The sequence below is a fragment of the Triturus cristatus genome, chromosome 12 (assembly GCF_964204655.1).
Source record: "Triturus cristatus chromosome 12, aTriCri1.1, whole genome shotgun sequence".
Lineage (NCBI taxonomy): Eukaryota > Metazoa > Chordata > Amphibia > Caudata > Salamandridae > Triturus > Triturus cristatus.
The window spans coordinates 767,178,460-767,190,954 of NC_140595.1; the positions used below are offsets into that span (position 1 = coordinate 767,178,460).

The following is a 12,495-nucleotide window of genomic DNA, read 5'->3' on the forward strand; positions in this document are numbered from 1 at the left end:
CACAGTCCACAAAGACATAGGTGGGACCGCCATTGTCAGCCCGTCAGTGGCAGTTCCACCGCCATCGTACTGATGTTTCCCGTCCGCCACATTATTAGGATGGGTGGCAGTCGGAGAGATCAACCACCACAGATCTGATGGGCTCAAGGAGCCCTTCAGACCATCGGAGGGATCTGCCTGGCACCACCATAGGGATTATGATGTTCCTCCCTGCCGGCCGTTTCATGTCAGTTTACCCGCCATGAAAAGGCTGGCAGAAGGGGAAGTTGTGGGCCCATAGTGGGCCCCACTTACCCCGTGGCCTACAGTTCTGGGTTTCGGGGGCCACCTATGGTGCCCCCCTACATGTCCCAGCACCATGTGGCAGGCACTGCATGGTGCCTGCAACATAGTGCAGGGATACGTACAGGGTGCATTTTGCACTGCGAGTGTGCTGCAGCACCCACCTCAATACAAAGAATACACGGTGCAACCACATTGCAGGCAATCGCATCGTAATACCTATGGCGGGAGCGTCAACTGGTAGTCGGTCGATTCCAATCCGGCCGCCATCCTAATCAGGCCCTTAGACATGATCCTATTGTTTTTTACAAAAATTGCTTCTTACCCTTTGAATACAGTATATTTTTCCCAGGGAAAAAAAAATGTCACATAGAAAATTTGCAGCAGTTAAGCTAGTAGGCATCAATTGTTTTACATCTTTGTTTAGGTCTCACAGCAAACAGGAATTGGTATTCAGATAAATATTAGCCAGATTATCTATCTGTAAATATGCCCTAATGTATACAATTCTTAAACATCTGTCACAGGTAGTTTTCTCAGAATTGTGTTGATCTCCTCAAATTTCCTCTGTAGGACATTCTGAATATTGTGCCATTCCCATATTTGAGGGCAAGGATAGCTTGTGAATTACCATGCAGCATAGTTTTTACTTGGACCAATCATACATAACAGAATCAGAGAATGGGACTCCTACACAACATCCTGAAATAAACAAGCCTTTAAAAAACATTAAAAAAGACTCCCCTTGACAGCACCAGTATACTGCCTACTGCTTATATTTAATAACCTTCCCCAGACATGTACCTTGACAATATACACATCTTTAAGGTATGCATATGTAAAGTTAATCATAGTAAATCTATACTTTTCTGTATATACTTCCATTTATGATATTTTATTAGTAGATATTTCGACCACCACATTTTTGTAGTGTAATAGTTTTATCCACAGTATTCTGACATACTAGGCTAAGCTTTCACATTGAACATTTAGAGAGATATTGGGGCAATTTAAACGAATTTGGTGCAGACTATCACCATTCAAGTTATTTGTAAAGCTGAGGAAAATAGAGTCTTTAACCAAACTCTAACAAAAAAAACACCACTCAGGTCAGATTTGTAGGAGAGATAGCGCTGTCATCTGAAACAAGCAAAGCCAATTGAATGCATTAGTTCATTAGTTACTTATACTATTGAAGTCCATGCTACTTCTGGTTGCCTGATCCCAGACTAACTAAGCAACATGTGCTCTTCACAGACAACGGGTATATAGCTGTATGCATCTTTGATAGGAGCAATGAACTGATAATAGTGGGGTTACCCTGTGCTAATTGCATAGCAGTGTAATGGATAGAGCGCTAACCAGTGGAGGGACTGTAACTGCTTTCAGCATGTTTACAGTGATATGATATATATTTTATGGCCATGAGACTGTCCAGGACTGGGTGAGAATGCCTCACAATATTAACTCACACAAACTGTATGCAATGGCAAGAGTAATCACAGAAGTAAGTACGGAAGGCCTTCATTTCCAGTGGCTGAGCTTCTGAATCAGCACCTGCCAAGGAGCCTTAGTAGCATCAAATCAGCTTATGACCAAACAGCTCAGTGGATAGCCTTCATGGGCCCCATTGGTAGTCAGGTTAAAATGCCAAAAACGTGCAGTCAGCAAAAGTGATGATTACAAAAGCTTTCTTCTTAGTGCTGTGAATGCAAACCTCTGAATGTAAATGTATGGAAATTAAAGATTTTATCCTGATGTTTCAATGTCATTGTGGAGATGTTACCTGTTGCTCTTTGTTCATAATGTATGGGTACTCATTGGGGCCATGGTCAGCAAACACATAAAGCACAATGTTTCCTGATGTGTAACTAATAAAATGGTACATATTAGTGGTTGAACTATCTGTGCTATTCCCTCTTCACTTCTTCACATAAAAAAATAGATTTCCTCATAATATGCTTAAAGTGAAAACATACCTGCCATGGGTGGAAGTCTGAGATATTTGCACAGGTCTCTTGAATGAAAGGCCCGCCACCCTTGATGCACAGCGTCAGATCCTTTAAAGCCAGTGCTGTGGCATAAACTGCTTTGTAGATATTGTAGGTGTTTCTAAAGTCCATAGTGCTACTGATTGGAAGGCTTTCTAGTTTCTCATCCCCTATGCATTTCTTGGTTTTATTGTCCTTTATCAGGAGTGTGTCCTCATCTGACCACTGACAGCCAAAGGCTTCTTCCCAGAACCTCCTCACAAATATATCCTCTGGAGTTTTAGAAGGGTTAATTCTCATGAAATACTCTTGAAAGCCCACCATCTCTCCACTGTATATTGTAAATCCTATGGTGCTGGCCAGGATTTCCAAGTATTTCTCAAATGGAAAGAGGAAAGCTGTTGACCAGGCTTCGCTGGCAATCCAGGTCTTCCCAGTTACATTTTGCCTCACCAGCTCATCTAAGAGAGGAATCAGGAATGCAACAGAGGAAAAGATCACAATGGCAGTAGCAGCTGAGTTTTTGATAACTTGGGCTATATGAAAAGCATTTTTGTCCACTCGGCTCAAACAAATGGTCTCGATGAAGGCCACACAAGCGCCATTCTTGGTTATTGCTTCTTGCACTATTTGACTCCCCAGCTGTCCATAGGTGTCATCTGTGGCTACAATGCCCACCCAAGTCCATCCAAAATATGTAACTAATTGGGCGAGTCCTCTGGACTGGAAGTCATCACTGGGGATGGTGCGGAAAAAAGAAGGAAACTGGTTCCGGTCACTTAGTAGTGGACTTGTTGAATGAGGACTGACCTTTCCCAAAGTAGAAAAAGACACCTTTTATTACAAGTTTACTTCAAATGCACACATCCTCAACAATTAACTGTCTCCTGAACCTATACTTGAACTGGATACCTTACATAAAAAAAAGCAAGACACATTGATAACAATAAATTTAAAGCTGCTACAAGTGGTAAAATCAATTAAAGATGGAGCAGGGATAATGATCAAAGCAACTGAGGAACTTCAGCTTAGGTACACATTGATGTATTTATTTGGAATCCATTATCATAAGTCAGTGGCAAATAAAAATGACAAACTGCTGATAGTGCAACAATGGAAAGTGTTACATATTGTTTGATCCAGTCGGCTCTTCAAAAGGTACTTTACAGAAGCCATTTTGTCTAACAAATTTATATAAACCTTTTTACCTATAATGCAGCACTGCAATATAATAGAAATCCCAGACAGGACTACATCTTGAAGTTTCATCACAAGCACATACATATGAAGCAATAATGTCTAATACAATTTCAGATAAAGTGAACCTCAATAGGCATTCAATATTACATCGATGGGAAATTTCTTTTTTTCAAAATGATCGGTCAATACCATTCACTATCTTAAAGACAATCAACAAAACACAGTGGTTACTTATTATCTTCATACGTTAGAAAAAATACATGACGACCTTCTGTTTTAGGTTCTTTTGGTATGATCATCTATAGAAGAAATATTAAGAAAGTCTCCATCTTTTGTAGACTTAACTCTCTGTTACCTCTTTTTGAATTTACAGTTTCTTTATGAAGTCGCACCACATTAAAAAATGTGATTCTGCTATTCAATCTTTCAGCAAAGTGGATGGCAACAGGGTGACTAGTATCCACATTTCTTATTGCTTGCATTTGTTGAAGTATTTGAACTTTCATTGGACAAATGGCTCTCCCAATATACATCTATCATTAAAGAGAAATCATAGCACAGACATCACATTCTGTCAAGCAATCAATAAAATGTATAATCTCAAAAGGTTTCACATAGACAGAATTTTAAGCTTCCTACATTTATTGATACTAAAAAGGAATCATTTTATACCTGCTTCAGACAAACATTGGTGTTCTATCATTCATCTAATCTGTATTTATTTTATTTGTCTCCATTAGATGAAGATCTCTTGTAAGAAACACACAGAAAGGCGGAAATACAATCCTTCCTATCAGGGTCAAAATCTAATATTTTTAAATATTTTTCAATCTTTACTTAATGTCTTGGATATTTCAGATCTTTATGTTGCATGTTTCTTTGGTCTGGATGAACAGGCCCCAATGCTGATCCACATTCTTCACCAGATAAGAGCTGTTTCTCTAGCTCGCCCTCGCACTCTCACACAGAGTGTAGAGCAAAATAATGCACCTGTTGTGATGGGTGACTCAGAAGTTGGGTAACTGCTTAGAAATATACACACGCATTTCTATTTTATTCTCAGATTTATAAAGCACATGGCTCCTCACAAAGGCCTCCCAGCACTAGCAAAACACATGACAACTATCCTGCAGAACTATTCAAATCGTCTAGTCTTTAGTACTTTCCTAAACTTCGCTTCTGATTCGGTTTGTCTCATATGCAGCGGGAGCGACTTCCAAAGCCTCTGGGTGGTATGAGCAAAGGAGCGACCTCTGACTCTTAATTCTTGGAACATTGATCAGTAACTGATTCGAATAACGCAGTGATCTCAAAGGCTTATCAAAGGTAGTAATCTCCTGAATCAACTAATAGCCTTTGCTGTGGATCGCTTTATGTTCCAGACATAAAGTCTTAAAATGGACTGTCTTGTCTATGGGGAGCCAATGCATGGCTGCATGTGTTGTCCTTGTTAACTGGTGTTTGACACAGTGCTTGTAGAACCTCATGGGTGAGTAGCCCTGCTTTATAAGCCCCTGGTTGATTGATTGATTGTGTATTTTTTTGATGATGCGTGCTGCAGTGTTCTGTATGACCTGCAATCTTTTCAAGACTATCTTAGAGCTTTGAAGATATAAAGAATTTCCATAGTCCAATCGAGAAATCACAAGAAATTGTACCACCAGTCTGTGTGTTAAGTCTGATAACCATTTTAGAAGTTTTCTTAAGGATCAAAGCAGGCTGCAACAGGAGGCTGTAAGCTTCTTGACCTGGACTTCTAATGCCAGTTTTTCATCCAGCCATACTCCTAAACTTTTACCTCTGTTTTGGGGATGGGCTGGTTACCCAGGGCATCTGGCCAGTTTATTTCCTTCCACCTTATGAGATTATGGCCCACAACCATCAACCATCACCTCTGTCTCATCACCATTTAGCTTTAGGCTGCTAATTGCTATGCAGTTTATAACATGTATAAGGCTGGAGTTAAGAAGAGATGAGGTCTTTTCTGTTTGATCAGATAGACTTATGATAATTTCTGTGTCGTCCTCATAGAAAATTGAGGTTATAATTTAGGATTTTATAATCTCTGCTAGCGGAGCAGCATACTAATTAAATTGGGTGGGGCTAAGGGACACACTTGAGGGAAAAAGGATTAGATTGCATCTTCTTCTCGTACTTGATAGGTAGGCTTGTGAAGAAAATAAGTTAACCATTTCATGGCTATGCCCCCAATGCCCCCTTCAAGTAGACTTTTAATTAATGCTGGGTGCGATACCATGTCAAATGCAGCACTTAGATCAAGTAAGATTAGAGCCATGGTGTCACATATATTTAAAATTGCCCTAATTTCTTTGGTAGCAGCTTGGAGAGCAGTCTCTATACTGCTCCCTGTCCTAAAGCCTGCTTAGGTGGAATTTAAAATCCTGTGGACTCTAAGAATGAGGAGCACTTGTATAAATTGCGTAGGGGGTATGGGTGGTTGGTAGATTAGTAATCCAGAGAAATTGAAAGTGGGTGTTAGCTCCCAAACAAATACTAGCCCTTCGTACCCCATTAAGTGGTATCGGTTCATTCCTTCTTTGTATAAAATAGCGGCCCAGCTTCTCTCTTGCCTCCTTCTCTATCCCTTCTATTGATGGAATTTCCATGCCTATGTCAGACATGAATTACCCCTGAAGCAAAGTTTCAGTAAGGAACATGGCATTTAGATTTTATTCCTCTATAATTGTAAATAAAACTAAACTATGTTTGAGTAGGAATCTACAATTAAGTTAATACATCTGCCTGTGAACATTTTAAAATATCCCCATGTTAGTGGGTAATTGCTCACTGAAAAATCCTATTGGACTCCATTTACTTACTTAAGGGCCCAAGCACAATCCTTCAAAGCCTCTGCAAGCATGGCTGGCCAAAGTGAAGTCTATGCAAAAAAGGAGAAAGGCGCTACGCTCACCACTCCCGGGGATTTGCAGCGGTAGACCAGCTTAAGCATTTAGGCATACTTGTGGTGCAGATGACAGAGAGCCATTGGGCAGGTGGCAGCAGAAGGACAACAAGGGGCTGCAGGGCGCATATTGAAGCAGACTGAAAGAAAATGAGTCAGTGCATCCAGTGAAGTGTTTAGTTGTCTGACAGGTAATGATGAAAAGGTTGTTTGGTTTTATAAAATCTGTTTTAAAATATAGTTTAGTCCAATTTTAGTTGTGCTATTTTATAGCATTCCTTTGTGTAGAGTGTGCATATCACCAGGAAGAGTATACTGGAGCCTGAGAAGGTGAAGTTCTGGTTTGTCTGGGACCTATTAGCAGACCCAGGTTTTCAGTTTCTTCCAAAATTGGAGGATGGAGCTTGTGGCTCTGATGTGGTCCCACTTTAATGAGTTGTTTGAATGTGTTTGTGTTGCCCAAATTGGCACAGCAAACAACTAAATGCACTTGAAATAAACCTTAACAAAAAAAAAGTTTAACAAGAGTAACGTGAAGTGGAGCAGAGAACATAGTTAGCTAGTTGGTAAGCGGGGATTGGGTGATGAGGGATTGCACCACTGTCCCAGACAGGGACCTCGGAGCATGAGATGAAGGGGGTGGTATAGCAGTTGCAGAGATGCAATAGGGCACTGGCAATTAGGGGTGGAATTCTGGTCACTCCTCGTTAATCTTTAATGCATTGCTCTGACCCAATTCCCCCAATCGCCGTGTGGCAGAATTTTTCTCCCACAATGCTCCAGAAAATATGAGCTGGTACATGCAAGCACGATTTGGCATACCTAGTGAGAATTTCTAACATGGCAGGCGGTCCTAGTCAGAGGTCTTCCATTTGAGTAGATTTGCTGCCGCTCGAGTAGATTTTCTACTTGAGAGGTAGCAAAACCAGCTCAAAGGGATACACGCTCTTGCGCAATGCATGATGCCGTGTGCGCTAATTTGTAGCGTTGCTTGAGCAACTGGTGCTGAATTGCAGCACGTGCAGCATGTGCAGCACAACCAGCGTGAGCTGCATGTTTTTTTACTCTTAACGGAACTTTGTAAAACCTCACTGAGTTTTTATATTTTGCTACGGAAATCTGTGGAAGTAAACTCCATGAGTTCCACCCACCCAAAATGGCAATGCATAGACCTGGCAACTTGCAGTGGTGTGAGTGGTGGAAAGAGGAAGAGTAACTAGCAGGTATTATACAGGAAGAATAAATGTAGAATATTGGTTATTTGTGTATCAGATCTATAATACTGTGAGATATATGCACAGCATAACATTGCAATGTTTAAAATCATTTATTATTATACAAATCTCAAATCAGTATTAGGTTCGCTGCTCTGGAGGAATTTGCACTGGCAATTGTCGAGTACCAGGCAACTTGTTGGATCAATGGTTAAAACACAATGGAGGACAGGCAGTTTTCAAATGTTTCAGATCGGCATTGCTGGTCAATGGAATCATGTTTATGAGGGGGAGAGAGATAAGGAGTGGGGCCATGGATGCATTAGCAAAGTGACTTTCAAAATTGACAGACAGGCTGATTTGCTGAGGGCAGGATAATTGGAGATCAGCAGATGAAGAATGCCAGAATATGATTTTGAGTGTCCCTATGTTTGGGCTGATATTTATATAATAATGGGACTGATGTGTTGCTGCGTATTTCACCCAAAATAACCTGTCCCCCTCATTATCATGCCTTTGAACACCAAAGTGTAATAGCTTATTTTCTACATTCTGTGTTATAAACTTTTGCTACAGGAAAAGTCTTTGGTTGTGTTAATTCACAACTAAATGTAGGTGCCCACCATAAACGGAAACATGGACCAGCACCAATGAGTACACTTGTACAACACACATCTGCAAAACACAAAGATCTATAAAGACCTGCTAATGCCCTCTCTGGCAGTGACTACAACGGATTTCATTCTACAAGGTCTGGAAGTACAGGACAGAACAGAGTCCAAATCACCTTCTGTCAATTCTGGTAGCACAAATGTCTCCAGCTAATTTGTTAGTGCTTCCATCATTTGAAATTTTCATTTTCTACAACTTGGTAAAAAAAGTGTAGGCAATTTCAAAGACTAAAGAACAAACCTCTTCCATGAGGTCCCTCAAGCCATTGCTGCTGTTTTAGACAAGGGTTCAATCAGGACTTTGAAGAATTTGTGTCACCATGCTGTGTAAAAGGCCATATTCCACCTCTGGCTTTCAATGTGGTTGGAGAGTATACCTCTGTGTTTATATGAAGAGCAAGCATACATCACCTCCAAGCTGCTTTATGAAGGGCAGAGCTCTTTCAAACCTAGCTGCAAATTTTAAGGATGAGAAGAGTCTCCTGCATATCTGCACTTCACAATATTTTTCAGACGTGCAGGCAATCGTGAAAATATGATCCTTTTAACTTAGACTATACTCAGCATTTAAGAATTTAGCATTGATGGGCGCATACAAGGACTTCGCAGGGGCATTACAATTAAATATTGACTTCATAGATTTTCAGACCATTATAATGTGGTGTTAGAATATCATAATGAAACAAATATCGTGGACCAAAAATTTCAGCGTTAAGATTTTTTTTTTTTTCAATAATTTTAAAGTTTAATATATAATATACTATAATGTTTTATTTTGTTGTTTTATAGTATTGTATTTTTCTTCATTTTGTTTTGTTTAAAAACATTATAGTAATGTATACATATATTGGGTAGGTGGGTTTATAAGGGGTTGGGTGGATAGTGTTTCTTTAAATATTATTTAATGTTAATTGATTAATATATTGATTGTTATGTATTATTATTTTTTTTTTCATGTTTAATATATGTTTTAATTATGTAATAAATTTACATTTCATGTTGCAGGGGATATTTTGGGGAATGGGTAGGTACATTTTTTGCAATACAATGTTTATAAATATGTATTCATTGAGTACTGTATTGTCATGAACATTTTGCAATTGGAAATTATTTTTAATGTTTTCATTATTTTAAATTTAAAAACTATTCATGTATATGTTTTTTAGAATTGGTTTTATGAATTCTGGATTGCATTGTGGTTTTGGTGGGTAGCATAGTTTAAAATGTATTTTAACATTTGTTAAATGTTTAATATTTATTTTTAAAATAAGATTTAAAAGTGTAATGGATAAATTGTTCTTTTACTTGTTTACATATTTTATAATTTTACAATATGCATTGTTTTGTATTTTTGGGATATTGGTCAATTGGGGAATTGGGTGGGTAGTCTTGTACCTAAAATATATATTGAGCTACATTAGTTGAGTAATCTATTATTATGTTAATTGTTGAGCGATTTCTTTAAATAAGTCTGAATTTTAAGTCTATTGCAATATGTATATGTTAATGAAAACAATAATGTTCTATTGGCAAGTTTATTGTGGAATGTAGGTCTTGGAGGCAAAAATATTTATATAATATTAGATTATTTCTCTTCTTTTAGATTTGTTGGTATAAAGGAGGTTTCAGGCATATTGTCTATTAAAAAAATAATGTATTACAATTTCTTTCAATTCTAAATTTTCTAAAGTTTTTAAATTATTTTAATGATTTTTCAAATTATGTCATCAAAATGTAGGTTCTTTACAGGTTTTTGGATCATTTCTGAAATTATTTTAATGAGCACTGATAAAATTTGGATGATGTGAACTTTTTAAATTTATTAATTTTAACCAACATTTGGAGGACTTAAATAAATCGAACTCTCCACCAAGTTAGGCCCTTTGTCCGATGTTATTTAGACTGGAACTAGAAGCCCAAATCTGACCTACCCTCCTATGTATGCATTCTCATCAATGTTTGCAGGACTGGTGTTAGAGTAGTAAATCCCCCCAATCTTACGCCAATATATGCTATATCTACTCACTGCAGCACCTTTTATAAAGCACATAAAGAAATATGATCACATCAACATAATTCTGGTGGAACTATATTGGCTTCCTTTCCCAGCCTGCATCATCTTTCAAATCAGCTGCATCATTCATAATTATCACCAGTAAACTTGCATATCTTGCTTAATCCCTATTGGTTCTAAGCAAAACCCCTGGACATCTTCAGAATGGAGACTGAGAAGTGTACAAAAGAAAAAACACAAGGCTGCTGTCTTTTTCCATCAATGCACCCAGGATCTTGAACGACACCCCTATGTCTATCAGGATCGCACCCACACTGCTCTAATGTAGGAAGGAGTGGAAGGCACACATCAATAAAGAACACTACATCACAATCCATTAACCTTCCACAAACTAGCTGCTATTACTCATTGAATGTATGCTCGCCTTGGGCCCTATACAGTGTTCTGCTGCATTTTGGCTTGCTCCAATGTATGCTGTCCCCAATATTTTCTCACCCAAAGTTAGGATGATAAATATAACCCTATCAAATATATGTACTTTCTCCTAAGTATTTTAGACTACTGTTGAAATAGTAAATCTACCCTTCCCAAACAATTTATGAGGTTTCTCCCATATTTGTTAGATCAAAGTTAGTATAGTGGATATTACTATGTCCAATGTATGCTCTGGAGTTAACATAGTAAATTTGACCTCCCACCACAATGTATGCATTTTGTTCACTGTTTTTAGGATTGTGAGTAGAACAGTGTATTTGAATTACTCTGTATTTGTTTACTTTTATATGGTTTTGGATTAGAGTTAGGTTTTAGAAATATTTAATTATTTTCAATTGTGTTTTTACAATTATTTTCTATTTTTGTTATTTTGTCATCCTTGTATTATATTTTTGAAAATATATAAAATGGTTTAGTATATTGAATAGTTGTCTTTATATATATTTTCAAAATTATTCACAATTACACATTTCTGTGTTGTTTTTATTCAATGTAATTGAAAATATTCATTTCTTTTATTTAGGAATTAGCTTTACTGCATTTAAAATGTAATAATTATTTCCTTAATTGGTAAATGTATTTTAAAGTTGCATTTAGTTTCAAGGTATATGTTTATATGTTTAAGGAATATTTTAAGGATATTAATTTACAAATACAATTTTGTAACTTTTGCAATAGTGATAATTACAGTTAACTATATATGTTTACCAGTATAATATTGATATTTTCGACCACCCAAATTTTAGTTGAGCTTTTTCTACTTTATATGTTTGTGTGTGTGTGTATGTGTGTGTGTGCGTGTATGTGTGTGTCTGTATGTGTGTAAAGTCGATATTGCAGTTGTCGATCTTGTTAAAACAACATCTTGTACCACAATATTTTTGTGGCCAAAATTGCTTCATAAATAATTTCCAGAATAGATCACATATGATAGTCATGAGTTAGCACATTTTGAGCCAAGCCTGCAATAAGGTGGAGACTAAAAACAATGGCAGGTATAGCCATGTAAGACTAATTTCATGACAAAATAAAGGTATACAATAAGGCCATTTTGGCCTCATAGTAACAGGGCTGATGCACCATTAACATATTTGACCGTTACGGAAAACAATGAACTCAAGCAGGCCTATATGACCAGACAAAGGAGGCCTGCTAAATAACACAGCTTTAATACAAAAATGCTAAAATGAAAATCAACAGGGCTACGAAGGTTGGAAAGTTATACAGCAAGCACACACACACATAAAACAAAGGTATTTATTTATTAACACACACACCCAAAAAGTAAAATACACCCCAACCAAATTTAGCAATTCAATCCAATGCCATCCATGCCCTACATGATGTTTAAATTCAACAGACACCACAGAAACATGCACCCATGGGTACCTCTGGGCCTACTGGCTGATATTTCAAAGAAAAACAACTTGGCCCCTACTGAAACTACAGGCCACCCACAACAATACATTTTAAAAAATGATGAAAATCCCCCAAAATGTAGGACAAACAAGCCCCAATCAAACAAACAAGTACACCAATTCTCCAACTTACTTATAAAATCTCTAATCCAAAAGTCCTCAAATCCAATCCAATGATATGATGCAGCAGACAGACAAAAAAAGTGACCCTTCCAGCTCCAAATCCAAATGAAAGTGAACAGCACATGGACAAAGCACTGGGAGGAGCCTTCTGGACAGGAACAGGA

The 12,495-nt window shown here is 37.7% G+C and overlaps 1 protein-coding gene across 1 annotated transcript in view; it reads right to left on the reverse strand.

Annotated features, from left to right (window-relative positions):
* Nucleotides 1-12,495, reverse strand: part of LOC146782770 (extracellular calcium-sensing receptor-like) — a 128,971-nt gene that overhangs the window by 11,613 nt on the left and 104,863 nt on the right. The window contains exon 3 of the mRNA XM_085637242.1: nucleotides 2,262-3,083. Within this exon, the coding sequence (XP_085493368.1) occupies nucleotides 2,262-3,083 (822 nt within the window). The remainder of the gene's footprint in view (nucleotides 1-2,261; nucleotides 3,084-12,495) is intronic.